The sequence below is a fragment of the Cnephaeus nilssonii genome, assembly GCF_951640355.1.
Source record: "Cnephaeus nilssonii genome assembly, chromosome: 6".
Lineage (NCBI taxonomy): Eukaryota > Metazoa > Chordata > Mammalia > Chiroptera > Vespertilionidae > Cnephaeus > Cnephaeus nilssonii.
Window position 1 is genome coordinate 546,635 of NC_137077.1, and position 26,614 is coordinate 573,248.

General features: G+C 59.5%; 1 protein-coding gene across 1 annotated transcript; it reads left to right on the forward strand.

Moving 5' to 3' along the window:
• Positions 1 to 885: 885 nt before the first annotated feature.
• Positions 886 to 26,379, forward strand: TTLL8 (tubulin tyrosine ligase like 8; the record flags this gene model as incomplete). Its single annotated transcript, XM_079775479.1, has 14 exons — positions 886 to 1,168; positions 1,569 to 1,703; positions 7,888 to 7,967; positions 10,543 to 10,687; positions 11,047 to 11,120; positions 12,946 to 13,074; positions 13,664 to 13,778; positions 14,329 to 14,454; positions 16,302 to 16,485; positions 18,987 to 19,135; positions 20,989 to 21,229; positions 22,283 to 22,718; positions 23,285 to 23,485; positions 26,374 to 26,379. 14 exons carry the CDS (start codon positions 886 to 888, stop codon positions 26,377 to 26,379), a joined length of 2,304 nt encoding a protein of 767 aa, XP_079631605.1.
• Between the last annotated feature and the right edge of the window lie 235 nt (positions 26,380 to 26,614).

Here is a 26,614-nt window from a genome sequence, read left to right on the forward strand (position 1 = left end):
GACTGGACCCCGGGGACAGCCCAGGCGATGCCCAGGTCTTCTTGGGAGTCCAGGGGGTCTTAGAGCCGTAACGGGGCGCCTGTGGGCTTCATGCTGGCTTGTACTTGAGTTCAGAGAGAACTTGAGAAATCCCGACGTGTGGGGTTTGAAAATGTTACAATTCTGCCAATTTACATTTTCTTTGATTTAGTGAATGCTGCAGAGCGGTAACTGTTAGCAGTGCATGTGGCCTATAGAATCCCTGCCGTAGACCCAGGACGGATGGAGGGGGCCGCCTTCCGTTTATTCCTGATTTCTGTGACCCAGGCCAGGAGGGAGCGCGGTGAGAGCCCGGGGCAGAGGCCAGGGTCCCCCGCCCCCCCAACCACCCACCCGCACTTCCAAGTGGAGGCGGACCCTCAGTTTGCGGTTGTCGGGAAGCTACATCCGAAATAAAGATGTGAAACCAACGACATCCAGGTTTTGAAAGTTACCACGTGGGCCCTGGGGGCGGGGAGGGGGAGCAGAGAGGTGGGGGACCCTGGGGGCGAGGACACCCGGCAGCCAGCTCCCCGCGGGTGGGCTCGGGTGCCGCTCGGGACGGGCTGCCCCGCCGCCCCCAGCCTCGCGGCGACACCAGGCGCAGCTCCCGCACTCATCCCCCCAGCGGGGGGCGCGGTGGGGGGCCCCGGAGGGAAGGCCCAGAGGCCTGGGTGGGGCCGGAGGGTCGGGGCGGAGCCCGTGAGGCGCCGCTGGTCCTGGGCGGGGACCGCTTGTGACCCTCGGGTCTTTGTGACTTGGTGGCTCTGACCGCGGGGCGCCGGTGTGACCCCGACAGCGCGCGGCGGGACCGCAGGACCCGGGCCGGGCGGCGAGGTCACTCCGGACCCTCCTCCCCGAGCCTCCATGGCGCGCGCCGCCCGCGGCCCCGGCCTCCGCTCCGCCGCCGGCCCCCGCAGCCCCGCGGATCGCAGCCCCGAGCCCAGCCCCCCGCCCCGCCGGGACACCCCCACCTGCGGCTCCGCGCGCCGCCCGCGCCGCCGCCGCCCCCGCAGCAGCCGCAGCCGAGCCCCGCGGTCCACGCCGCCCGCGCGCCCGCGCAACCCCACGCCCCGCACCGGCCTCCGCCCCGCGCGCTCGCGCCCCCCGCCGCCCGCTCCCCCCCTCGGCACAAGGCGCGGCGCCGCCCGTCTCCCCGGGCGACCGAGGGGGGCCGGGCGGCGCGGGAGGCGGGGGCGCGGAGCCGGCCGCGGGACCACTCCCGGGTGAGCGCGGCGCACCCCACGGCCCGCCCGCGGGTCCCAGACAGGACTCCAGCCCCGCCCCGCCGCGCGGCGCCCCTGACCCGCCCTCCCGGTAGAATTCCAGCCCCACACCGGGCATTCTAAGCCTCCCTCCCCTGGGAAATGTGGGCCTGCCCAGCCCCCACCTGCCCTCCCCACACCTCCCTCACCTGCCCCAGCCCCCATCTCCACACCTCCCCCACCGGACACCTGCCCTGACACCTGCTCCAACTTCAGACCTGCCCCCCCTCCTCACCTGCCCCTGCTCCCAGCTCGGATCCATCCCTGACATCCCCCTCCTTGTAGGGCCCGGAGCCGGAGCCAGAGCAGGAGCAGGAGCCGGAGGCAGGAAGGGCGAGCTGCCGGAGCCTGGCATGGAGCCGGGGGAGAGGAAGAGGCTCCTGTCGGCCTCGTGGGAAGGAGACTGGAGAGAAGAAAACAGTCAGTGTCTCCCTCTGACCACCCCTGGGTCTCTGTGAACATCAGACTCGGGGTGTCCCCCTCTGACCGCCCCTGGGCCTCTGTGAACATCAGACTGGGGGTGTCTCCCTCTGACCGCCCCTGGTCTCTGTGAACATCAGACTCGGGGTGTCCCCCTCTGACCGCCCCTGGGCCTCTGTGAACATCAGACTGGGGGTGTCTCCCTCTGACCGCCCCTGGTCTCTGTGAACATCAGACTCGGGGTGTCCCCCTCTGACCGCCCCTGGGCCTCTGTGAACATCAGACTGGGGGTGTCCCCCTCTGACCGCCCCTGGTCTCTGTGAACATCAGACTCGGGGTGTCTCCCTCTGACCGCCCCTGGGTCTCTGTGAACATCAGACTGGGGGTGTCCCCCTCTGACCCGGACTTGCCGCCCTGCTGTGACCCGGCCTTGGCGCGCAGTCAGTCCTCCTCCAGGGCTTCCGGCTGCTCCTGGAGATCTGCTGGGCCTCCGTGGGCCGTGGCGCTGCCCTGTGCCTGCGGGCGTCGAGTGGGTGATTTACACGCGCGCACACACACGTGCACACACAGGAGGCCTGCGGGCTGTGTGCGCACGCTGACTGCAGAGCAGTTGGGGCGAGGAGGAGCATGGTGACGCCGGTCTTCCACGCCTGCAGTCAGTGCTGTGGTCGCGGTGCAGGTTGTCGACGACGTTTTAAAGTCTCGTTTCTGATCGATTCTCGTTTATTTAGGAAAACAATTGACTTCATTTTACTGACTCGGAACCCGGTGACGTTCCTAAACACACTTACTACCTACAATAGCAGAGAGATCTGTTCTGTGCACACTGCTCTGTACATCTTCTCCATCTCCGTGCATTTTATTTCTTTTTCTTGCATTACTGCATTGGCCTGCTCCTCCCCTGTGATGGTGAATACAGGTGGGAGACTGGACACCTTTTTGTTGTTTTTTTCCAAACTCAGAAGGCAAGTGCTCGGTATTTCACCGTGAGGTATGATATCGCTCTGCACGTTAAAGAAGGTTCCCTTTATACCTGGCTTACTAAGAACTTTTAAATGAACAGCTGTTACATCTTATCACACACTTTCTTCTGCATCTGTTGAGGTATAATAAATACACACTGAGTGGCCAGATTATTATGATCTCTGAACGCATAATAATCTGGCCACTCAGTGTGTGTGTGTGTGTGTGTGTGTGTGTGTGTGTGTGTATTAGAGGCCCGGTGCATGAATTCGTGCATGGATGAGGTCCAGCCAGCCTGGCCAGGGGAGGGGACATGGGCAGTTGGCCGGCCTGCCTGCTGGTGGAACTCCTGGTCGAGGGGACAATTTGCATATTAGCCTTTTATTCTATAGGATAGACACTGAGTGGCCAGATTATTATGCGTTCGGAGATCATCATAATCTGGCCACTCAGTGTATTTGTTCCTTTCGTCTCTGAGTGTGGTGGATTATGTTGAGGGATTGTCAAATATTAAATCAACTTTGTACTCATGGACTACACTCCACGTGGTCATGCTGTTGTGTTTTATATGTCGCTGGATTTGACTAAAGTTTTTTGTTTAAGCTTTTATTATTATTATTATTATTATTTTTTAGAGAGAGGAAGGGGGAGGGAGAGAGAGAAACACTGATGTGAGAAGCATACATTGGCTGCCTCCCGCATGCCCCCTACTGAGGATGGAGCCTCAAGCGGTGACTTTTCAGTTTGGGGGACGATGCTCAACCAACGGAAACACTCGGGCAGGCTTGTGCCTCTTTTTATGAGTGAGATTGGCCTGTACTTCCTTTCTCGTAACGTTCCTGTCAGGTTTCGGTGTTCAACTTATGGCTTCATAAAAAGAGAAGAAAAGAGTCCGTTTTTCCCATTCGATGAAAGCCTTTATATAAGATTTTTAAAAATTTTTAATTGTTTTTCTTTTTTTGGCTTTTTTTTTCTTCTTCTTATATATTTTTCCCCCTTAAATATTTGGAAAAATGGACCTGTGCTGCCATCTAGACCTTGAGCTTCAGTTGGGAAACAGTTAAATTGTGAATTTCTTGAACAGAGATAGGCCCACCCAGATGTCCTGTTACGTCCGTTTGGGTGAGCGTGTCTTTCAGGGAACATGCCCGTTTGACATGAACTGTCCAGTTACTGGCGTGTGGAGGCTCACACATCTGTCATTTTAATATGTGTGCCTCAGTCACACTGCCCCCTGCATTCCTGACATGGGTAATCCGTGTTTCTCCTCCTCCTTGACCCATCTAAGGAGAGGTTTATCCCTTTAAAACATGTCTCCAAGGCCCAGCCTTTGGGTTGGCCTGTTTTCTCTAGAGTGCATCCGCTTTTTATTTCAGGGAGGTCCTGTCTTCCTTTCATTACTTTTGACCTCCTACTTTCTTTTTTTTTTTTTTTTCTTTATTTTTTTTTTCTTTTTTTTTTTTATTGAGGTATTATATGTGTACATATCTTACCATTACCTCCCCACCCCACCCCCACACATGCCCTCACCCCCCAGAGTTTTGCGTCCATTGTTTATGCTTATATGCATGCATACAAGTCCTTCGTTTGATTTCTTATCTACCCCCCCCTCTCCCTAACTTTCCCCCTGTAATTTGAAAGTCTATTTGTTGCTTTAATGTCTCTGTAACTATCTTTTTGTTCATCAGTTTATAATGTTCTTTATTATCCATAAATGAGTGAGATCATGTGGTATTTTTCTTTCATTGACTGGCTTATTTCACTTAGTATAATATTCTCCAATTCCATCCAGGTTGCTGCAAATGATGAGAATTCCTTCTTTTTTATGGCAGCATAGTATTCCATTGTGTAGATGACCTCCTACTTTCTTTTCGTTTAATTGGTGTCTCTCTAGCCTCTTGAGATGGCAGCTTAGATAATGTTCAGCTTGCTTTCTTCTCTAACGTATGCACTTAAAATCTGTACACTCCCCCCATCACCACGGAGCGGCGTTGCAATGCTCTGATAGGTCACGTGCTCATTCTCGTTTAATTCAAATCATTTTAAAACATGGGCTTTGATTCATGTTTTATTTTAAACGTGGGCTGCTGCCCTGGCCGGTGTGGCTTAGTGGATAGAGCGCCGGCCTGCGGACCAAAGGGTCCCGGGGTTCGATTCCGGTCAAGGGCACGTACCTTGGTTGTGCCCTGGCCCTGGTCAGGGCTCGTGCAGGAGGCAACCAATCAATGTGTTTCTCTCACATCAATGTTTCTCTCTGTCTTTCCCTCTCTCTTCTATTCTCCCTAAAAATCAATGGAAAAATATCCTCGGGTGAGGATTAATAACAACAGAAATTATAGATGTGATATATATTTTATATATTTTATTGATTTTTTACAGAGAGGAAGAGAGAGGGATAGAGAGTTAGAAACATCGATCAGCTGCCTCTTGCACACCCCCTACGGGGGATGTGCCCGCAACCAAGGTACATGCCCTTGACCGGAATCGAACCTGGGACCCTTGAGTACGCAGGCCGACGCTCTACCCACTGAGCCAAACCGGTTTCGGCAGATGTGATATATATTTTAAATAAAATAAAAGCGGGCCGCTTACTTCTTGAACATTTAGGAAGATTTCTAGTTGCCTTTTTGTTATTAATTTCTAGGTTGATTCTCAGCCCTGAACCCCCCGTGTCGGGGTGGGCACCTGGCATGCGGGAGATTTATTCCTTCCTTGGTGGGGGGAGGGGCGGGCGTCGAAGGGGTCAGGGGTCCTTTTGAAATTGGGGTGACATTGGTTAATAAAGTTATATAGGTTTCAGGGGCACAGCTCTGTGATTCCTCATCTGTATATTGTTCTGTATGTTCACTACCCCAAAGCCAAGTCTCCTTCCATCACCATTGGTCCCCCTTCACCTCCTTCTACCTCCTCCACCCCCTTTCCCTCCGGTAACCACCACACTGTGGTCTGTCTATGAATTTTGCCCCCCTTAACCCCTTCACCCTTTCCTCCAGCCCGAAACCCACCTCCCCTCTAACAGCTGCCGGTCTGTTCTCTGTCTGTGAATCTGTTTCTATTTGGTTTATTTTGTTCATTAAGATTCTACACGTAAGTGAAATCATATGGTAACTCTTTTTCTCCGACCGGCTTATTTCACTTAGCACCGTAGTCAGCAAACTGTGGCTTGCAAGCCACATACGGCTCTTTGGCCCCTTGAGTGTGGCTCTTCCACAAAATACCACGGCCTGGGCGAGTCTATTTTGAAGAAGTGGCATTAGAAGAAGTGTAAGTTTAAAAAATTTGGCTCTCTAAAGAAATTTCAGTCGTTGTACTGTTGACATTTGGCTCTGTTGACTAATGAGTTTGCCGACCACTGACTTAGCATCACCCTCTCCAGGTCCACCCGAGCTGTCCCAAAAGGTAAGAGTTCCTTCTTTTTTACGGCTGCATGGCGTTCCGTGGTGTAGACGTACCACGGCTTTTCTATCCGCCCGCCTGCGGATGGGCACGTGGGCTGCTCCAGACCTTGGCTTTGGTAAACGAAGCTGCAGTGAACGTAGAGGTGCGTGGATTCTTTCAAATTAGCATTTCAGGGGCTTCCGGATCTATTCCCAGGAGCGGACTCGCTGAGCCCAGCTGATTCGTAAGTAATTTAATGCATAATAATCAGCACCTCGCCGCGGCCCACTGGGGCAGCCTGCCCTGAACCCGTGGCGAGCTGAGTTCTGTCGGAATGACTCACCCTGCCTTGTCTGCTCAGGGAATTTCCCAGGCTGGCCTCCATCTGCCCTTGATCCTCACAACAGCCCATTTTTTCTAAGTTTCTAGTTTATTGCCCTGACGTTCACAATATCCTCTTATTCTTTGAGCATCTGCGTGAGGGGCTTTCCTGTCGTGACGGCTTTTTGCTGCCTTTCTTCTTTTTCTGTGACTCAGTCACCCATTGTTCACTGATCTGATGAGTCTTAAACGTTGAGCTTGGTCGATTCTCTATCAAATTAAAAAATATTCTCTTGTGATTCGGGGGGTTGACGTTGACTTGGTTCTTTCTTGCATCCCTTCTCCCCGTGTTTCGATCTTTGGTATTTCGCAGTAAACGCGCCGGCAGCTGAAACTCGCGCTGTAGACACGACCTCACGGCCCCTGGAGCTGATGGTTCCCATTCCGTCAGCACGCGCCCCGCTCTCTGTCCCGGTCGCTTCCTCGGCCGCGGGTGGTGGGGAGCCTGCTTGTTAAAGGGGTGGTTTTCTGCCCGATACTTGGTTCTGTTTTCGATCCCTAACCGAACGAGCCGGGGCCAGGGGGCGGCATCTTCTGTGGGGACCATGGGGGCCCCTGTCCCGGGTCCGGGAGCCACGGCGCACGGGCTGTGGAGCTGGAGAGGCGACGTCCGGGCCGTCGCGCTCAGATCTCGGTCCTCGCCCGCCTTGGGTGGCTTGTCCGTCCGTCCGTCCGTCCGTCCGTCTGTCACTGAAACGCAGCGGCTCTGGTGTGTGAGGCCGCGCTGCGGGAGGTTTGCACTGGTCGGTTCCCCTGCTGCTCGCTCTGTCTGCACCGACCGGTGTTCCCAGCGCAGACGTCCAACAAACGGAATCCGGGAGCCAGGCCCCGTGTCGGTGCGTGTCCCAGCCTGGGACCCGTGCTTCCGCCACGGAGCAGAACACGCCAACTCTGACACGGCCCGTTCGCAGGGTCACGCCGATGGCCCCGCTCTGCAGGCGCTCCGTGCCTTCTCGGGGCCGTGGCTCGGTTCCCTCTCGGAGGCCCGGAGGCCGCAGACCCGTCCTGTGTGCGCCAGGCGGGGCCGTGGGTCGCCTGCTCCACGTGGCAGTGCCTCGGGGCTGGGGCTGAGGCGCTGGCCACGTGGACGGGGGGGCTCTGGGGTCCAGGGTGGAGGGGCCCCAGGAGGAGCAGGTGGAGGAGTCTGCGACGCACCTTGGCCAGCCAGGGCGGTGGGTGCAGGGGGTACGTGCGCTCCTGCGCACCGTCCGGGGGCTTAAAGCCACCGCCCAGGAAGAGGCGGCCGAGGGCGTGGACCAAGCACTGAGGTCTGGGGTGAGAGCTGGAGGCCGGAGGGTGGGGAGGGGTGCGGGGGGCTGGGGCGGAGGTGGGGCTCCTGGGTCCGTCCCTGAATTGAGGACAGGCTGGGGGCGGGGCTGGGGCGGCTGGGCCTCTGCGAACCCGCCTGTGTCTCCGTGGTGAGAGCACCCATTTGCCTCCGTATCTGCGTTCTCTTTTGCAGAATTAAAACGAGACGTATCTTCTTCCCCCAAACTGGACAGATACAAAATGGCGAGACAACTGACGGAAAAGGCAATCAAGGTAAACGCTCTGGGGACTCGGGGGGGAGTCTTTTAAACACGGAGTTTGATTTTGGAATTTGGGGAGTGAGTCCCGAGCTCTGACACCAACACCCCCCTCCCGGCCGGCCTTGGTCCCTGCCCCCCCCCCCCCAGGCCTGGTCCCCACGTGGAAGCTTGTGCTAGAGTTACTTAAAAAAATTTTTTTTTTAAAATTGATTTCAGAGAAGGGAGAGGGAGAGAGAGAGAACCATCCATGATGAGAGCGGATCATGGACCGGCTGCCTCCGGCACGCCCCCTACTGGAACTCGAGCACGCACCCCGGGCCTGTGCCCTTAACCAGGAATCGAACCTCAGACCCTTCAGTCCGCAGGCCAACGCTCTATCCACCGAGCCACACCAGCTGGGGCTAGAGTTACTTTTTATTTCAGCTGGACGCTGGAAATACTCTCAACACGGGAAGCGTGCAGACATGTGGGCCGTGGAAGCCTGTCCCCGTCCCGCCATGCTGCCTCAGGCCGTGGGCGCACTTCCGGGCCAGGGTTCTGTGTCAGGGACAGGCTCTGATGACCCACAGAGCCCCGTGTGCCGGCCCCCTCCCCGCCCCCTCTAGGCGCATCGCAGGAGGGACAGGCCAGCAGACACCCCCACCGGCTCCTCCTGGGGCCCCCGCCACCCTGGACCCGCCATCTTTTCTGTCCTTGCGCAGAAGGCCAGGAGCATGGGAGCCCCGAGGGACCCAGGCACGTGGTTACGTGAGCCCGTGCTCAGTTAGCACATCACATGCCTAGTCACCCACTGCACGTCTCGCCATGCAGCTGGGGAGAGAACCAGGACACACATGACACGTGTTGTTGGGCAGCAGTCACCACAGTCCCGGAAGCTGCCCCCGCTCCAGTCCTTGCCGCCGTGGGCGTGCCTTCCGTGACCATGCTCACCGTCCTTTCTGGATTTCCTAGAAATAGACCCAGAGCAGCTCCATGACTCTGAACTTTCCTCTGCAGCCTGCACACACGTAAATGTGCCAGACTACAAATATCCCTCAGAGAACGGCTTTAGCTGCACTTCACGCGCTTTTGTTTGTAGCATTTTTGTTTTGTTTGTAGCATTTTTGGAAAGTATTGTGTAATCCCTATGATTCCTTCCTCCCTCATCAACTTACAAGCCTGGTTCTGAACGTTTGTGCTTTTCCTGGTTATGTTGTTGCTGATTCCTCGGCAGGTTGCATGGTGGCTGAGAATGCAGGCTGCATGAAGCCATCCTGCTGAGGTGCTTTGTGCCTGTTGTTGTGTGACTGTAAGATAAGGTGGTGTGAGCGCTGTCTTCATAGCCCTCGGGCGGAGTCTGCTGTTTGCTCTGTTCAAGTCCTGTGGCCACGGAACTTCTGTCTGTCCCATCCTTTACGGAGAGAAGGTGTTAACGCCCTGTCACACTGTGGACGTGTCTGCTCTTCCGTTCTGTCCATTTTCGCTGCAGATAGCGTACAGCCCCATCAGCAGGTGCACAGAGGGCACCGTTCTGCAGGACCCACTCTTTTCTCTCAACGATTAAGTAACTAGTGGCCCGGTGCATGAAATTCGTGCACATTGAAAGGGGATTAATTAGAGGAAATATTTTAATATTGCTATTTGCCCTTTCTCTATAATAGAAGTGTCAGAGATGAAAGAAAATTAGTGAAATGCATATGAAAATCTCCCTCCTGTCAGAGTCTGGGGCGTGCCATGGGACCTAGACTCAAGTCCCTGCCCACCACCCGCACGCGCTTCAAAAATGCAGGAGACCCAGACCTGGCCAGCTCCACCCCCGTCAAGCCCCTCCAGGTGGGGGATGCAACCTCAGGTCCCCCAGCTGGTGCCGGGGCGAGGGGTGCGGCCTGAGGTCCCCCAGCCTGGTGCCAAGGTGAGGGGTGCGGCCTGAGGTCCCTCGCCCCAGCCAGGTGCCATGCAGCCTCAGGTCCCTGCTGTTCGGTCGTGATGTTATGGCGTCCCGGCTAATTTGCATATTCTTCTATTATATAGATAGATTGTCTTCAGTGATGTTCATTTGATTTTTTAAAATCCTCACCCGAGGATATTTTTCCAATGATTTTTAGAGAGTGGAAGAGAGAGGGTGAGACAGAGAGGGTAAGACATTGATGTGAGAGAAACAACATTGATTGGTTGCCTCCTGCACGCATCCTGAACCAGGCCCCGGGCCGGGGAGGAGCCTGCAACCGAGGTACACGCTCTTGTCTGGAATCGAACCCGGGACCCTTTGGTCCACAGGCCGACGCTCTATCCACTGAACCACACCAGCCAGGGCTGGACTGATTGCTTTTAAAAATTGCACTTCCTGCCCTGGCTGGTGTGGCTCAGTGGATAGAGCGTCCACCTGTGGAGTGAAGGGTCCCGGGTTCGATTCCAGTCAAGGGCACAGGCCCGGGTTACGGGCTTGGTCCCCAGCAGGGGGCGTGCAGGAAGCAGCCGGTCAGTGGTTCTCTCTCATCACTGATGTCTCTCCCTCTCCCCCGTCCCTCGCTGACATCAGCACAAACACATTTCCAAAAGGACAAGCGAGCACTGCCCCGCCTGTCGCTGACTCTGCTCTCTCACTCGAGGACAAGAAGATCTTCTCCATCCACGGGCACTACCCGGTGATCCGGGCGCTGCTGCGCAGGAAGGGCTGGGTGGAGAAGAAGCTGCACTTCCTGCCCAAGGGCTCCGTCAACGGCGATGGCGAAGGCGAAGGCGAAGGGGCCGCCGGTAGATATTGAAGCCCTCGTCCCTCCGCGTCCGACGGGCGTGTGTCTGTCTCGGGGCCCCGGACGTGGGCCTCCCTCGAAGGCAGAGGACCCCCGCCCATGTGGGAGCCGCCGCCTCCGTGCCCTGACATCTCTCCTCCGGCCTCAACTCCCACATGGTCCTCCAGACCCACACCACCACCCGCCCCATCCCCTTCCCCCCCAGCCTCCCCCCCGGGGCCCTGCACCTTGCTCCAGCCAGGACCCTGCAGACGGGGTTGCTGGGAGTCAGGTGCTGTCCGGCCGCCGTGGCGCCTGAAGCGAGTGTTGGTGGTCAGGCATTGGGGCCGTGACGCGTGGACGCCCATGTTGTATTTGCAGAAAGCAAACGCACTGAAGGCAGAGAAAGCCAGGAAGTGGCCTTCGAGGAAACGGACGACATCCACGACGTGATGGTAGGTCCCCCGCGCGTCCCTGGGGGACCGGCCGCAGCCATGGCTTCGGTGCCCCCTGCTGGCCCGGGGGAGGGGACACAGCCCGTCACGAGGCCTCTGGACCGGCCACTGCAGAGCCACGCCGGGGGGCAGGCAGCCCAGGTGACGCTGCAGGACGCACATGTATGTGCACATGTGTACAATGTCATGCATACGTGTGCACACGTGTGAACGCATGTGTAAGTGTGTGCATGTGTGGGTGTGCACGTGCACGAGCATGTGTGTCCTGTGTGCCCACGTGTGAGCCGCCAAGCTGTGTCTGTGACTGGAAACGCCGCAAGGAGCGGCAGGAGCAGGGTCCTTGCACTCGGGCTGGCTGCACACTGAGCCCCAAACAGCCCAGCTGGTGGCCTTGATGGGCCGGGGGGGCGGGGGGGCAGCTCAGCCTGCGGTCGGGTCCTGGTCCTGAGAGCCGGTGCAGAGACGAGGCGCCCTCCTGCGGGGCTCGGGAGGGCAGACTTAAAATGAGGCCACAGGGTTCGCCGGGGAGAGAAGGACACACGATCACATTAGACTCACAAGGAGCAGGTTTGCCCTGCGTGTGACTGGAAGCGTCTGGTACCAGCCTGGCCGGCGGCTCGGCTGGTTGGGCGTCATCCGTGCACTGGAAGGTCCCTGGTTCGATTCCCGGTCAGGGCAAAGGCCCCGGCGGCGGGCTCGACCCCAGTGGGGCGTGCAGGAGGCAGCTGGTCGATGTTTCTCTCTCACATCGATGTTCCTCCCTCTCTCTCTCTCCCCTCTCCTTCTTCCCTCTTTAAAAAAACAAAAAAATTTTAAAAAGATCTGATACCCAGAATGTGTGAAGAACTCACACATCATCCCCAGTGACAAGTGGGAAGATGAACAACAGGGTGGACAGGCCGACGGCACATTCTCGGACGCGTTTCTGTAACCGCCGACCTGGTGACGCGGTGGCGTCCGTGTGCAGTGCGGGCGGGGAGGGGTGGGGCCAGGTCCCGGCGGCTCTGTCCTGGACGCGGTTTCTCTCCTGGTGCCTGGGCGCCTGCTGCCGCTTAGACCTTGTCTCAGGTGGTTCCCCCAGCCGCGCACCCATCCCTGCGCTGAGCCCGTGTTCAGCGAGGGTGAGGGTGAGGCTAGCAAGTAACGGCCCCTGGGTACCCTGACACGGGTCGAGGTCTGCAGAGAAGACCCCCAGGGTCTTCACCAAGGTCAGAGGTCATCTCTGGGGAGGTGGGATTTTGGACAGCTTCCTCCCTTGAATCTCTTGGATAAGCGTTTTTTGACCAAACGCGGGCCGTTGTTCATAGACTCCTGGGTCCAGGGAGGCGCTCACCCGGTCAGGAAGCATCCCACGGCCCCGCGTCCACAGGTCCCCGCGCCCACGTGGGCACCCTCAGGCAGGCTGCTCAGATAGCGCGGCCCCCACGGAGCCTCTGCAGCCGAGCCTGAACCCCACCCCAACCGCACTTGCTTAAAAAAGTATTTTTTTTATTGATTTCAGAGAGGAAGGGAGAGGGAGAGGGAGAGGGAGAGAGAGAGAGAGAGACATCCGTGATGGGAGAGAACACTGATGGGCGCCTCCCGCACGCCCCACTGGGGTGAGCCGCCGCCTGGGCGTGTCCGGACCCAGCCGGGACCTCCCGGTTCACAGGTGGGAGCTCAGCCGCTGAGCTGCCGGCGGGGCGCTCGCTCCTGGAGAGCAGGCCCGGGGCCCAGGAGCGGGGTGATGCGGGGGCGCTGGACCCTGCCCGTGGCCAGTCTGACCGCTCCTGGCGGCCCTCCCGCCGGGACCGCGGCGCTGGTCCTGACGGAGGCCTCTTGCCAGTCCAGGTTGGTGCGAAACGAGATCCCCTACTTCCTGTGGACGATCAAGAGGGACTCCATCGACTACCACAGCCTGAGCGGCGAGCAGATGCTCAACCACTACGGGAAGACGGCGTCCTTCACCACCAAGGTGAGGGCGGGGCGCCGGGGTGGGCGGGGCATCGCGGATGGGGCGGGGCTCCGGGGGCGGGGCGGGGCACCGGGGTGGGCGGGGCATCCAGGATGGGGCGGGGCATGGCGGGGCGGGGCGGGGAGGGGAGCACACGTGACCAGTCGCCTTGGGGTCCTCCTCGGGCTCCTCCCCCACCCCGGCAAAGGCCACGCCTGTGCCAATGTCCAAGGTCGCAAGCACCTGACCCTCCCACCTGCCCCGCCTCTCCTGGGCCCGGGCCCGCACGTGTAGGGACCTGGGTGGGGACCGCAGTGCCCACTGCCCTGTGCCCTCGGGGGTTCCCTGCCCCTGACTTGGACCTGCCATGGACCTAGGATGAGCCCGAGGCCCAGGGCCCAGCTGGCCAGGGTGGGCGGGCTGTGGGCGGGCATGAGGGCTGTGGGCGGGCAGGAGGGCTGTGGGCGGGCAGGAGGGCTGTGGGCGGGGCTGTGGGCGGGGCTGTGGGCGGGCAGGAGGGCTGTGGGCGGGGCTGTGGGCGGGGCTGTGGGCGGGCTGTGGGCGGGCAGGAGGGCTGCGGGTGGCGCCTGACTGCCCGCTGTCCCCGGAGATCGGGCTGTGCCTGAACATGAGGAACCTGCCCTGGTACGCCCAGGCCAACCCCGACGCCTTCTTCCCGCGCTGCTACGGCCTGGGCTCCGACAGCGAGAAGCAGGAGTTCCTGGGTAGGTGCTGACCTGTGCGCCGGAACCCGGGAACCCGCAGCACCTCCCGCTCGGCGCTGCAGGGCCTTCGGGAGGGAGCTGGACGGCCTGGGTTGAGGGCCGGGGACTGGGCCAGGGTGCGGGTGGAGGACCTGTCCCACCCCGACCTGGGGGCCATGGAGATGTGGCACCTGCCCGGCACCCTGCCCTGTGCCCTCACCCCACGCGGGCTCCAGGGAGCAGATACCCAGGCAGTGTGACAGGTGCAGGGAAGCCTGCAGAGGGGCCTGGTGGAGCCCTGGAGGGCAGGGCAGGGAGGAGGGGCCGAGGGGAGCTGGCCACTGGGTGCAGGCAGAGAGCTGCCTGCTGTGCTGGGTGGGCCACGCCTGCAGGGCTGTCCGGGAGGAGCCCTCGGGGCAGGGCTGAGAGCCTGGAGAGGGGGAGGCGGTGGGGGGAGGCGGGGCATGTGCCCGCCCCCGGGGCTGTGGGACCCTGCGCGTGGGCAGCTGGCACTGGCGCCGTCCCGGTCCCCAGCGTGGGCGGAGGGGGCGAGGCCTCGGTGCCTTTGCAGATGACTTCCGGCGCACGGCGGCCGCCAGCATCCTCAAGTGGGTGGTCAGCCACCAGCGCTGCCCCAGGAACCAGGCCCCGAGCAGGCCCAAGGAGGCCCAGGACGCTGACCCCGGCAGCCAGAAAGGTGAGTGCACCCTGACCCCTGACCCCAGTCTGTTCCCACACCCCCGGGGAGGCGGTTCCCTGTGGTTTTAGGCCTAAAAGCCCAAGTTAGGTCTTGGTGCTGGTCCGCGTGAATGAAGCAGTTTTTAAAAATACATTTTCAGCCCCAACCGGTGTGGCTCAGTGGATAGAGCGTTGGCCTGCGGACTGAAGGGTCCCAGGTTCGATTCCGGTCAAGGGCATGTACCTTGGTTGCGGGCACATCCCCAGTAGGGGGTGTACAGGAGGCAGCTGATCGATGTTTCTAACTCTCTATCCCTCTCCCTTCCTCTCTGTAAAAAACCAATAAAATATTTAAAAAAATACATTTTCATTGATGTCGGAGAGGAAGGGAGAGGGAGAGAGAGAGAAACATCAATGATGAGAGAATCATCAACAGCTGCCTCCTGCTCGCCCCACACTGGGGATTGAGCCCACAACCCGGGCATGTGCCCTTGACCGGAATCGAACCCGGGACCCTTCAGTCTGCCGGGCGATGCTCTATCCACTGAGCCACACCGGCCAAGGCTGCCTGGTGGTTTTCCGTTAAAAGCCAGACCCGGTGTCCTGGGTAGAAGGAGGAGCAGGGACAGGCCTGAGTGGTGGGTGCTGGATGTGGGGCGAGGGCCCTGGGCTCTGCGGCCAGCCCGTCCTTGGCGAGCCCTCGCCCTGGATGAGGACTCCGCCTGCTTCCCAGGGCGGCTGCAGGGCTGGCGTGGAATTCGTCCTCCCCTCCCCGGCTGCTGGGCTCTGGGGGGCTCCCCGCAGGCGCTGAGAACAGGAGCTGCGGCTGTTTCACGACAGCCGTGTCCCCTCCCTGGGCCAGAAGCACGAGGTCGGGGGGGGGGGGGGTCTCTACTATTCAAGCTCCTGGAGGTAGAAGTGGAAAAAGTGGGGGTTCCCACGCAGAGCCTCCAGCAGCTGCAGCAGCTGGTCCCTGCCGTCGGGTCTCCCGGGCCTGGTCCGGCCGCTGTGCGTGTGCCCGCCCGCCGGGCGCTGCAGCTTCAGAGACGGCTGGGTGCCCCGGCCTCCCTGCGCTGAGGCTCTGACACCACTTAGGCCCTGAGTTTGCTCGGCTTTGCTGGAGGTTTACACGCAACAGGGACTTCTGAGCTCCTCGTGTCAGGCCGAGGCCTGAAACGCCGTTTTTCACTTTTAAAAATAGTCATTGATGTCATTTCCACCTCAGCACGTGCTCTGGCCGCCTGTGTCACCTCCTGCTCGGTGGCACCTGGGCTGGGCCTGAATCGCTGGGCGCTGGTCTGCGCCCCCGGCTGCCTCCGGGCCGACGCCTCCCCGCAGGGCCCGACCCCGGGTCGGGGCAGCTGTGCCAGGCGCCTGCCCCCACCTTGCGCTCAGTCCCCACCTCCCGCCTGGGCCAGTGGCTTTGGTGGCAGCCGGGCCCTGGGCGAGGGGCCCTGCCTGTGCTCAGTGCCTCCCGAGACCCCACAGCGATCTCGACCCCGGGTTCCGGGGCACGGTGAGGTGCTGAGCCCACATGCGCGAGGGCTCTGGAATGCCATCGCTGCCCCGCGGATTTGCGGGCATCGGGCGCGCAGCGTGGCTCACAAAGCGGTTACTGAACGCCCACGTGTGCACGTTGCCGGGAGAGTTTGTAGGAAGTGCCGCTGTGTCCCACCGCGAGGGGCTGTCTTCTGGAGGCAGTGGGGGCGCTGCGTGGGCGCCCAGCAGTGGAGGCCCCGAGGGAGGCGCGGGCACCTGCCCAGACCCGTGTGGCATCCAGGTGGCCGCCCGCCCGAGCAGCATCCCCAGCGAGGCCCGTGGCCCAGGCGGGCGGGGCCCACTCCCCGTGCCTGCACTTGGTTTCAGCTCCTGAGAACAACTCGAAGCCCGTGGGCCTCTCGGGGCAGCTGGTGGACATGGCGTGCCAGGTGTGCCAGGCCTACCTGGGGCAGCTGGAGCACGAGGACATCGACGTCGCCAAGGATGCCGCCAAGGACCTGACCGAGGAGCAGTGGAAGGAGCTGACCCAGCAGTACTACGCCCTCATCCAGTAAGAGCGCGGCCGAGGGCGCGGGGCTGCGGGAGGCTAGGGACTCTGTCGGGGCGTGAGGGTCACCGTCTTGGCGCGAGGGTCACCGTCTGGGCTCCAGGGTCACCGTCTGGGTGTGAGGATCACCATCTGAGTGTGAGGGTCACCGTCTGGGCTCCAGGGTCACCGTCTGGGCGTGAGGGTCACCGTCTGGGCACCAGGGTCACCGTCTGAGCGTGAGGGTCACCGTCTGGGCATGAGGGTCACCGTCTGAGTGTGAGGGTCACCGTCTGAGCGTGAGGGTCACCGTCTGGGCATGAGGGTCACCGTCTGGGCGTGAGGGTCACCGTCTGAGCGTGAGGGTCACCGTCTGGGTGTGAGGGTCACCGTCTGGGCGTGAGGGTCACCGTCTGAGCGTGAGGGTCACCGTCTGGGCGTGAGGGTCACCGTCTGAGCGTGAGGGTCACCGTGTGGGCGTGAGGGTCACCGTGTGGGCGTGAGGGTCACCGTCTGAGTGTGAGGGTCACCGTCTGAGTGTGAGGGTCACCGTCTGGGCTCCAGGGTCACCGTCTGAGTGTGAGGGTCACCGTCTGGGTGTGAGGGTCACCGTCTGAGCGTGAGGGTCACCGTCTGGGCACCAGGGTCACCGTCTGGGCTCCAGGGTCACCGTCTGGGCGTGAGGGTCACCGTCTGGGCGTGAGGGTCACCGTCTGGGCTCCAGGGTCACCGTCTGGGCTCCAGGGTCACCGTCTGGGCTCCAGGGTCACCGTCTGGGTGTGTGTTAGGGACTTCCATCAGCTTCGAGAAGTGCTCAGCCATCGTCTCCTCAGATGTTGCTCCTGCTCCTCTCTGGCCTCCAATCACGTGTCTGAGGGTGTGTCACGTGTCCCCATGCGCTCGCTCCATCTTTCCCTCTGAGGCTGAGCACAGACCTTTCGTACTGACCCGTCTTCAGGTTGGGCGGTTCTGTCTTCTGTCGTCTCCAGCCTGTTTTTAACTCCGCCCTGTGCTAATGCCGGCACGGGGACCATCTCTCGTGTTCTGTTGCGTGCTGGAGGTCAGGTTTTCCTGCCTCTTCTCGGTCGGTAATGGTGGCGTGCCAGGCCTCGCGTGCGAGGCATCACGGCTGGAGTCTGTGCCGTCCCCGGAGGAGGGTCCCACTCCCCTCGGTCGTGGGGGTGGCTGTGGAGTGGACGCCCTCCCCAGGGAGTGATTGAGCGGGCTGGGCAGCGGCGCTGAGTGGTCCTGCTCACTCTGGTGCCAGATGCCTCCACCCTGAAACTCAGAGACGCCTTTACAGCCCGGCCAGCGGGCTCCGTTGGTTGGAGCATCGTCGGTGCCTTGAAAGGTGACAGGTTTGATTCCTCGTCAGGGCACAGGCCCAGGTTCCGGGTTCCATCCTGGTCAGGGTGCATATGGGAGGCAACCAACTGATGTTTCTCTCCCTCTCCCTCTCCCTCTCCCTCTCCCTCTCCCTCTCCCTCTCCCTCTCCCTCTCCCTCTCCCTCTCTCTCTCCCTCTCCCTCTCCCTTCCTCGCGCTCTAAAAATCAGTGAAGGCATAGCCTCAGGTGAGGGCTACTTATTTATTTATTTTAATCCTCATCCCAGGAGTGAGGATATTTTTTCCATTGGTTTTTAGAGAGAGTGGCAGGAGGGAGGCAGGGAGGGAGAGAGAGAGAGAGAGAGAGAGAGAGAGAGAGAGAGAGACATTGATGTGGCAGAAACACCTCGGTTAGTTGCCTCCCAGGGGCAGGGATTGAACTTCTATCCCAGGAACGTGCCCTTGACCAGGAATTGAATCCGTGACCCTCTCTGTGGCCAGCGCTCTAACCACTGAGCCACCGGCCGGGGCTGATCTTTCTTCCACTTGTTGCAGCAGGCGTAACGCCGGCCACTGCTGACTGCATGCTACTTAGATGAGATCCCTAATCAAGGATTTCCCTTCATTTTGTTGTAGCTCCTACATTTGGTTTTTAGTTGCACATTTTTATTTTTTACTTTTAGGATTTACCAAAAAAATATTACAAAACATCTTGTTTTGTTTTTAAATGTTTTCATTGATTTTTTAAAAACATTTTTTTATTGATTTTAGAGAGGAAGGGAGAGGGAGAAAGAGATAGAAGCATCAATGATGAGAGAGAATCATGGATGGGCTGCCTCCTGCACGTCCCCCACTGGGGATCGAGCCCGCAACCCAGGCATGTGCCCTGACGGGGAATGAACCGTGACCTCCTGGTTCCTAGGTCGACACTCAGCCCCGGAGCCACGCGGCCGGGCCAGGTTGGCGTTTCCATCAGGAGGTCCCCATGGGGGGGATGCCATCCCAGACACCACTCCCGCCGGACACGGGGGCCGGCAAGCACCACACTGACCTGGGGCCCCACACGGGAGCCCCGCCTTTGTCTCCCTGCAGCCTTTCCTTGGCCCAGGTCTACATCCGGGGCCCCCAGTGTCCACGGCCCCGGCCGGGAGCCCACGTGCCGCCCTGAGACCCCCGCGCTCTCTGCCTCTTGCTTTGTAGCGGCAAGGCCTTCATCTCCAACCCAAGAACCCACTTCTCGCAGTGCCAGGCTCTGCTGAACAAAATCTCCTCCGTGAGCCCGCAGACGGAGATCGACGGGCTGCGCAACGTCTGGATCGTCAAGCCCGCAGCCAAGTCCCGGGGCCGCGGTGAGTCCCTGGGCGGGGCCTGCGGACGGCCTGCGGGGAACGCCCTCCACGGGTGAGGAGCGGGCTGGGCACCAGGGTCCGTGGGGCTCAGGACTCCCAGGCTCCCGGCAGCCCTGGTCCCGGGAACTGGCATCCCACAGGACTGTCCTCCCGGCTTTTCTAGTTCATCAGGACGCTCCCTTCCTATTCCCACGTCAGACGGGTCTCCCGTCTCCTTGTGTACATGGATGATCTTGGCAACAGGCTTACGCCGGCTGCTGAATGGATGAAGGACCTCCAGCTCGGGCAGCGGGGTGTCCACCTCTCGGGTCTATTACATAATCCACCTTGAGCCCCAGGCGCGCTCGGCGGCCCTGAGCCCCTTGTAAGCCTTGTCCGCAGTGACTGTGTGTCTGTTTTATGCCTCATCTTCCTGCGTCGCAGCCATGACCATATTCTTCTTTTTATTCCCAACGGTCAATGCTGTGTGCTTCTTTCTCTCTTTTTTTAAAACAAGATTTCAAGGTGGATTTGTGCTTCCAAAGAACAACTTTTGGTTACATTTTTTGTGTTCAATGTTCCTGTAAGGAACACTTTCCTCTCTTGGCTCAAACTTAAATGCTAAGCATATTTATTTTCAATATTTTTTGGGCAACAAAAAGCTTCAAGGCTATGAAATTTCCTCTGAATGTGGCCTTAGCTGCACCCTCTTGTTTGTTATATAATTTTCTCGTTTCCCTGAGCCTCTAAATATATTTTTTCTTTTCATTTGGATATTCTGTTTGCCCCTTGAATTATTTTTTCGTTGTCCTTGTTTTAAATTCACAAGTGGTTAACTTTTATGTGACTTTTAAAGATCTATTAATTTGATGTTACTGCATCCAGTCCTAAACATCACCTGTCCTGAAACATTCTCTCTCCCGGGCTTTTGCCTGCTCTCCCGGCCAGAGCAGTGCTACGCCTGGGCTCTGTCCCGAGCCCACGGCTCTGGACGGCAGCGCTGTCTTCTGGTGGCTCCCTGCTCCTGTCCCTCAGGCCAGACCTGCTCCCACTGCACCCCCAGGACGCGCACAGACTCAACTGTTCAAGACCCCAGTGCCCCACTTTCCTCCTGGTCGCTGGCTGTGTCCCCGCCTCTGTGTCCTCCTTGCTCTCAGCTCCGCGTCACACCATCACTTGCTGCTTTGTCCCAGCCTTTACATCAGGATGGCAAGGTCTCATCTGACTGAGGAGACCAGTCTTGTCCTTTTGTGAGGACAGCTCGCCTTGTGTTGTGCCTCTGCACTGGGCAGAGGGGCTCCCCTCCACCCTCTGTCAGTCAGGATGGGCCAGCTTGTGCCGCGTAACAAACAGTCCCCGACCTCAGTGGCTCTCAACGAGGCCATGAGTGAGTCTCCCCACATTCATCCCTCCTCATGCCCATTGCCCATGCAGCTTGGCATGGGGTGGTGGTGTGGGGGGGCTCTGCCCACCAACGTCCCCCACCCTCGATGACGCCACTCACTTCAGGGGTGCCCGGGAAGCGGGCGCAGGGCCTGTAGGTGACAGCAAAGGCTGCGGCCGGAGCGGTGATGTCGCTTCTGCTCAGACGTCACTGCTCACGACTAGTCACGTGGCCTAACTTGGGGGGGTGAGCGTGAGACACCGTAACCCCCCGCAGAGTGGAGGAGGGCCCTGTGTGGGTGAGCACTCGTGCACCCAGGCCCACCCCCATTTGTCCTGTCACCCGTGGGCGTGAGGCCTCCCTGGGCCCTCCCAGTTGGCGGAGCAGCGCCCGCCCCTGCCTGCTGGCTTCCCAGAGCCCGCCCCCCTCCCTCCCCCACGCTGCTCGGCGGGCTGCGGCCATGAGGTCCGCTGAGCACGGCCTCTTGCAGACATCGTGTGCATGAACCGCGTGGAGGAGATCCTGGAGCTGGTGGCCGCGGACCACCTGTCGGCCAAGGACAAGTGGGTGGTGCAGAAGTACATCGAGACGCCGCTGCTCATCTACGACACCAAGTTCGACATCCGGCAGTGGTTCCTGGTCACCGACTGGAACCCCCTGACCATCTGGTTCTACAAGGAGAGCTACCTGCGCTTCTCCACCCGGCGCTTCTCCCTGGACGACCTGGACGGGTCAGCGGGCATGGCTCCGCGCCGAGGGTGGGCTCGGGCAGGGTGGGCACGGGCAGGGCGCCCAGGCTGTGTCCTCCGTTGCCCACCAACCCCCACGTGAGGCACAGAAGGGAGGTTCCGCGACAGGCCCAGGCCCAGGCCCCGGCCCCACAAAGCCAGCGCTCTGCGCGCCCACGAAGTGCGTATCTTCAGAAAATCCTGGAAGCTCCCCTCTCCCTGTCCCCGTGCCTGCTTCTCCATCTGGGACCCCAGGCCGGTGAGGGAGTTACTGACATCATTTCTGAGCGGGCGAGGCCCTGCCAGGCGGGTGAGCCCGAGGGTCCGCCACCCTAACGCCATGCGTTTGCTTCCAGGACGCGTCCGTGTGCCTGGGTCTCACGGAGTAAAACTTACCCACGGTCATGGGGCGGGGCGGGGCGGCCAGCACCAGGTGGGAATCCCAGACACACGTGCATGGACGTGACCTCGAGAGCACCCCTGGGGTTCGAGGGTTCCCAGGCAGTGATTCCGTTAGAACAAGGCCCGAGTCTGAGTGAACGAACCGCAAATTCCCGTTGATGAATCTTCCTCCCCAGACCAGCTCTCCAAAGGCCCGTCGTGTTGCTGTGGGCAGTGGGGAAACTGAGGCTCGGGGAGTGGTGACTTGCTGGAGGTCCCTAGTTGGTGGCCACAGGCTGGTGGGGTTTTTAAAAAATACATATTTTTATTGATGTCAGAGAGGAAGGGAGAGGGAGAGAGAGATGGAAATATCAGTGATGAGAGAGCATCATGGATCGGCTGCCTCCTGCATGCCCCACACTGGGGATCGAGCCCACAACCCGGGCCTGTGCCCTTGATGGGAATCAAACCGTGACCTGCAGGTTCATAGGTCAATGCTCAACCGCTGAGCCAGGCCGACCGGGCATGGGCTTCTGACCTGGCGCTGGTGGGGGTCCCCCAGGCAGGCCGGGAGCTGTGAGTGTCCCTCCTGCAGCCACCTGGTGCCAGGGCCGGCCGGGATGGATCTGGGCTGGGTGGGGACGCGGGCTGCCCTGACGTGGCCGGGCCTTGCAGGGCCATCCACCTCTGCAACAACTCCATCCAGAAGCACCTCAAGGTGGACAAGGGCCGCAGCCCGCTGCTGCCCTACCACAGCATGTGGACCAGCACGCGCTTCCAGGAGTACCTGCAGAAGCGCGGCCGCGGCTCCGCGTGGGGCAGCGTCATCTACCCCGCCATGAAGCAGGCCATCGCCCACGCCATGAAGGTGGCCCAGGACCACGTGGAGCCGCGCAAGAGCAGCTTCGAGCTCTACGGCGCCGACTTCATCCTGGGGCACGACTTCAAGCCCTGGCTGATCGAGATCAACTCCAGCCCCACCATGCACGCCTCCACGCCCGTCACGGCCCAGCTGTGCGCGCAGGTGCAGGAGGACACCATCAAGGTCGTGCTGGACCGCAAGGGCGACCGCAGCTGCGACATCGGCAACTTCGAGCTGCTGTGGAAGCAGGTGCGGCGCCGCGGGGCGGGGCCAGTTCCCAACGGGGGCGGGGCCAGTTCCCAACGGGGGGCGGGGCCAGTTCCCAACGGGGGGCGGGGCCATGTTCCCAAGGCGGGGGCGGGGCCAGGTTCCCAAGGCGGGGGCGGGGCCAGTTCCCAACGGGGGGCGGGGCCATGTTCCCAAGGCGGGGGCGGGGCCAGGTTCCCAACGGGGGGCGGGGCCAGGTTCCCAATGGGGGCGGGGCCTGGTTCCCAAGGCGGGGGCTCCCCGGCCTGGCCCCGCCCCCGCTGGCTGGCCCCTCCTGCAAGCCGAGCCAGGGGTCCCTGGGCTTGCGGGACGTCCATGCCTCTGGGCCCCCCCCTTCTCTCCGGGGAAACTGCATCCCCCTCAGGGCCTTCCGCTGGCTGGGCGGGCGGACCCGGCACCGAGGCCTCCCTGGAGGGCGGGGCAGCCCCGCCGTCGGGCCGTGTACGATGCTTCCTGACCGGCTGACCGGGAAGGGGGCGCGGGTCCCTGGTGCGGGGCAGCCGCACTCCTAACCCCCCCCCCCCCCCCCCCCCCCCCGCCCCGCGCAGCCCGCCGTGGACCTGCCGCCGGTCTACGGGTCGGACCTCTGCGTGGAAGGCGTGGGCGTGCGCAAAGGCAAGAAGCAGATGCCGCCCATCCCCCACCTCCGCTTCTCGCCCGCCCTCCTGGACGCGCAGCCGCTGAAAGCGCGGTGCCCCACGGCCATGCCCGACCTGGCGCCCGGGCACCTGAAGCTGAAATACGGAAAGGTGGGTGCCGGAAAGGTGGGTGCGGGCCTCCGCCGCCGCGTCTTCGCTCTCGAGGCTCCACACGGGGCCGGTGCGGCCGCTGCGATGCAATCGACGCAGAAGTGCACCCCCTGCCCCGGGGCCCCGGGGCGCTGGCGCGGGGAGGCGGCGGGGGGCTCCGTGGGAGCTGCCCGGCCATCGCAGCCACGCTGGGGCCTCGCTGTGCTCGGGCCTGAGCTCCCAGCCAGGCTGGGGTGTCCTGGCCCCGTCCTGGGCCTGGCCAGGTTGTCAGAAAGTGGGGGTTCTGTCACATCAGTTTCAGGGCCGGCCGAGCATCGGGGTCTCCTCCACAGGATGGGGGGGGGAGGGGGTGCCGTGTGAAGGGGGGACTGGGGTTGAGAGTTGAACCATCACTGGGCTCGCAGGCTGTTTCCTTTTTCTTTCTTTTTTTGGTTAATCCTCACCCGAGGATATTTTCCCATTGATTTTAGAGAGTGGAAGGGAGGGGCAGAGACACAGAGAAGCATCATGTGAGAGAGACACATGGATTGGTTGCCTCCTGCACACGCCCCAACCGAGGTCCGTGCCCTTACAGGAAGCAAACCAGGACCCTTGGGTCCGCAGGCCGACACCCTGTCCACTGAGCCACACCGTGGCCTGGGGCCTGTGCTGGAGCTGGGCTCGGAGCTCAGGGCAGCTGGCACTCGGGGTGGCCAGGCCATGTGGGCACCCCAGTGCTCCCCATGGTGCCCAGCACACAGCAGCACCCAGAGAGTGTGTGTGACCCAAAGTCTAAATGTTACTAATAGTTTCACATTCCTCTCGTGGCCTGTGAGTCCTCATGGGAATGGAGTTGATGTTTGTGTGTGTGTGGGGTGGGGGGGGAAGCGGGGGGGGGGCGCTAAAGGAGGCTGCCTGTTGTTCGTGTGGAGCGAGGCGGGCGCGATAGGACCCTTACAGCAGCTGTATTAGCTCTGCTTCACGTACTCACACTGTAAACCTACTTCTGCCCAGCCCTGTACGGTGTGAGGTAGGGATCCCATTTTATCTTCGTCCAGAGCGACAAGATCCTTTTCCCAGCTACTTATTGAAACCCACCCCGTGGATCGACACCTACCTTCGTCCACGTGCAGGTCTGTCCTGGAGGGTCCCTCCCACTCCACTGGTGAGCGCTCGTCTCCTGTCTGTGTCAGGCACCTCAGGGCCAGAGCCGCCCCCCTGTTCATCCGTGTGAGGACCCTGTCCGTGGCCTCCTTCCCTCTGTGTGAATGTCACAATCGTTTTAATCAGGTTTCACAAAAACCCCACTGAGACTTTGGGTTTGCATCGAATCCATAGACTCGCCATGGGGACATTAACCAATGAAATTGTGTTTCCCTTCCCAGAACATGATATATGTCTCCATTTACTTAGTTCTTTAAATTGTATCACTTTCCCAGTGGAGTATACACTGAGTGGCCAGATTATGATGATCTCTGAACACATAATACTCTGGCCACTCAGTGTATATCCTATATAATAAAAGGCTAATATGCAAATTGTCCCCTCCACCAGGAGTTCGACCAGCAGGCAGGCCGGCCGACCACCCATGTCCCCTCCCCCTGGCCAGGCTGGCCGGACCCCACCCATGCACGAATTCATGCACCGGGCCTCTAATATATATATATTATGCGTTCAGAGATCATCATAATCTGGCCACTCAGTGTGCGCCCTTCGTTAGATCTGTTCTTGGTTACTTGATGCGCTGAACTATTGCACGTGTTGTCACTTCTCTAAATTCCCTCTCTGCTGCTGCTGGTAGATAAAATGCAACTGACTCGTACGCAGCGTGTCCCAAAACATGTACACCAAGCATGTCAAACTCAAAGGCTAACACGGGCCAAATAAACAAGGTTTACGCTTATGTGGGCCGCAAAAAAACAAAAGCTTCCATTTTCATAGAAATGTGGGTTTATTTCGATAGAGACATGCTGACTACAAAGGGCTGGAATAAATGAGTCATCGTTAACATAAAATAATAGAACATTTTAATAAACATTAATATTTTTTCTTGAACATTAACTTGCCAGACAATGAACCTATTTTTCTTGTTCTCCGAAAGCGAAATATTGCCTGTTGCGCACACCAAACAAGTCAGTCCAAGACTAATACCGTGGCCATCGGCTGCTAAAATATTCGCTGCTGGTATTAGTGGAGAGAAATGGTGCGCCTGTGCGTAAGGCGCGTAAGGGAAATGAACGCAACACGATGATAGTCATCAGCCATTAGCCAACATTGTACTTTGTTAATAATAATTATGTGTAACAGGATATTGTAAAAATTAAGTTAAGAAATTTTTATTAAAACGTTTCTTACATGCCATTATGTTGGCTGGGCTGCAAAAATATTCATTTTGGGCCGCATGTGGCCCGTGGGCCGCGAGTTTGACATACTTGGTGTACACACCCTGTAACAGCTCGACTGATGTTTCTTTATAACCCAGCTAAGCTTTGGACAAAGGAAATTCATCCGAAAATACTACTGGAAATTTGAAAACACAGTTGAAGTATAAACACGGCCTTTATAATTATTCAAAGTGTGTATTTTGGGGGATAAAAAGATGTATATACACTTTTTGTTGTTGTTGATCCTCACCCAAGGATATTTTTTCCATTGATTCTTAGAGAGAGTGGAAGGGAGGGAGGAGAGAGAGAAACATTGGCGTGAGAGAGACACATCGATCGGTTGCCTCCTGCACGCGCCCCAACCTGGGCCGGAATCAGGCCTGCAACTCAGGCAGACGCCCTCGACCAAGAATCAAACCCGAACCCTTCCAGCGGCGGCCGACGCTCTAACCACTGAGCAACTGGCCAGGGTGGTACACTCACTTTTAACAGCGGGTAACTCACTTCATTTTCCCTCCTTTTCAGGTTTAACTGATGTGAAACAATGGGTGAAGCCAGACAAAGAAGACTGATCCACTAGACTTTTTTACGGGGACGCATGAAAGATAGACGTTTACGAAACAAAACCGGCAACAGCTGACGGAGGGCGGGCGCACCAACACCGAGCGGAGCGATTCCTGATGTTCCGATCCCACTGCTTCGCGGGACCAGCCGCGCCCGGGCCAGAGCGGTCATCGTGTGAACACAGGTGTTGACCAAAAAAAAT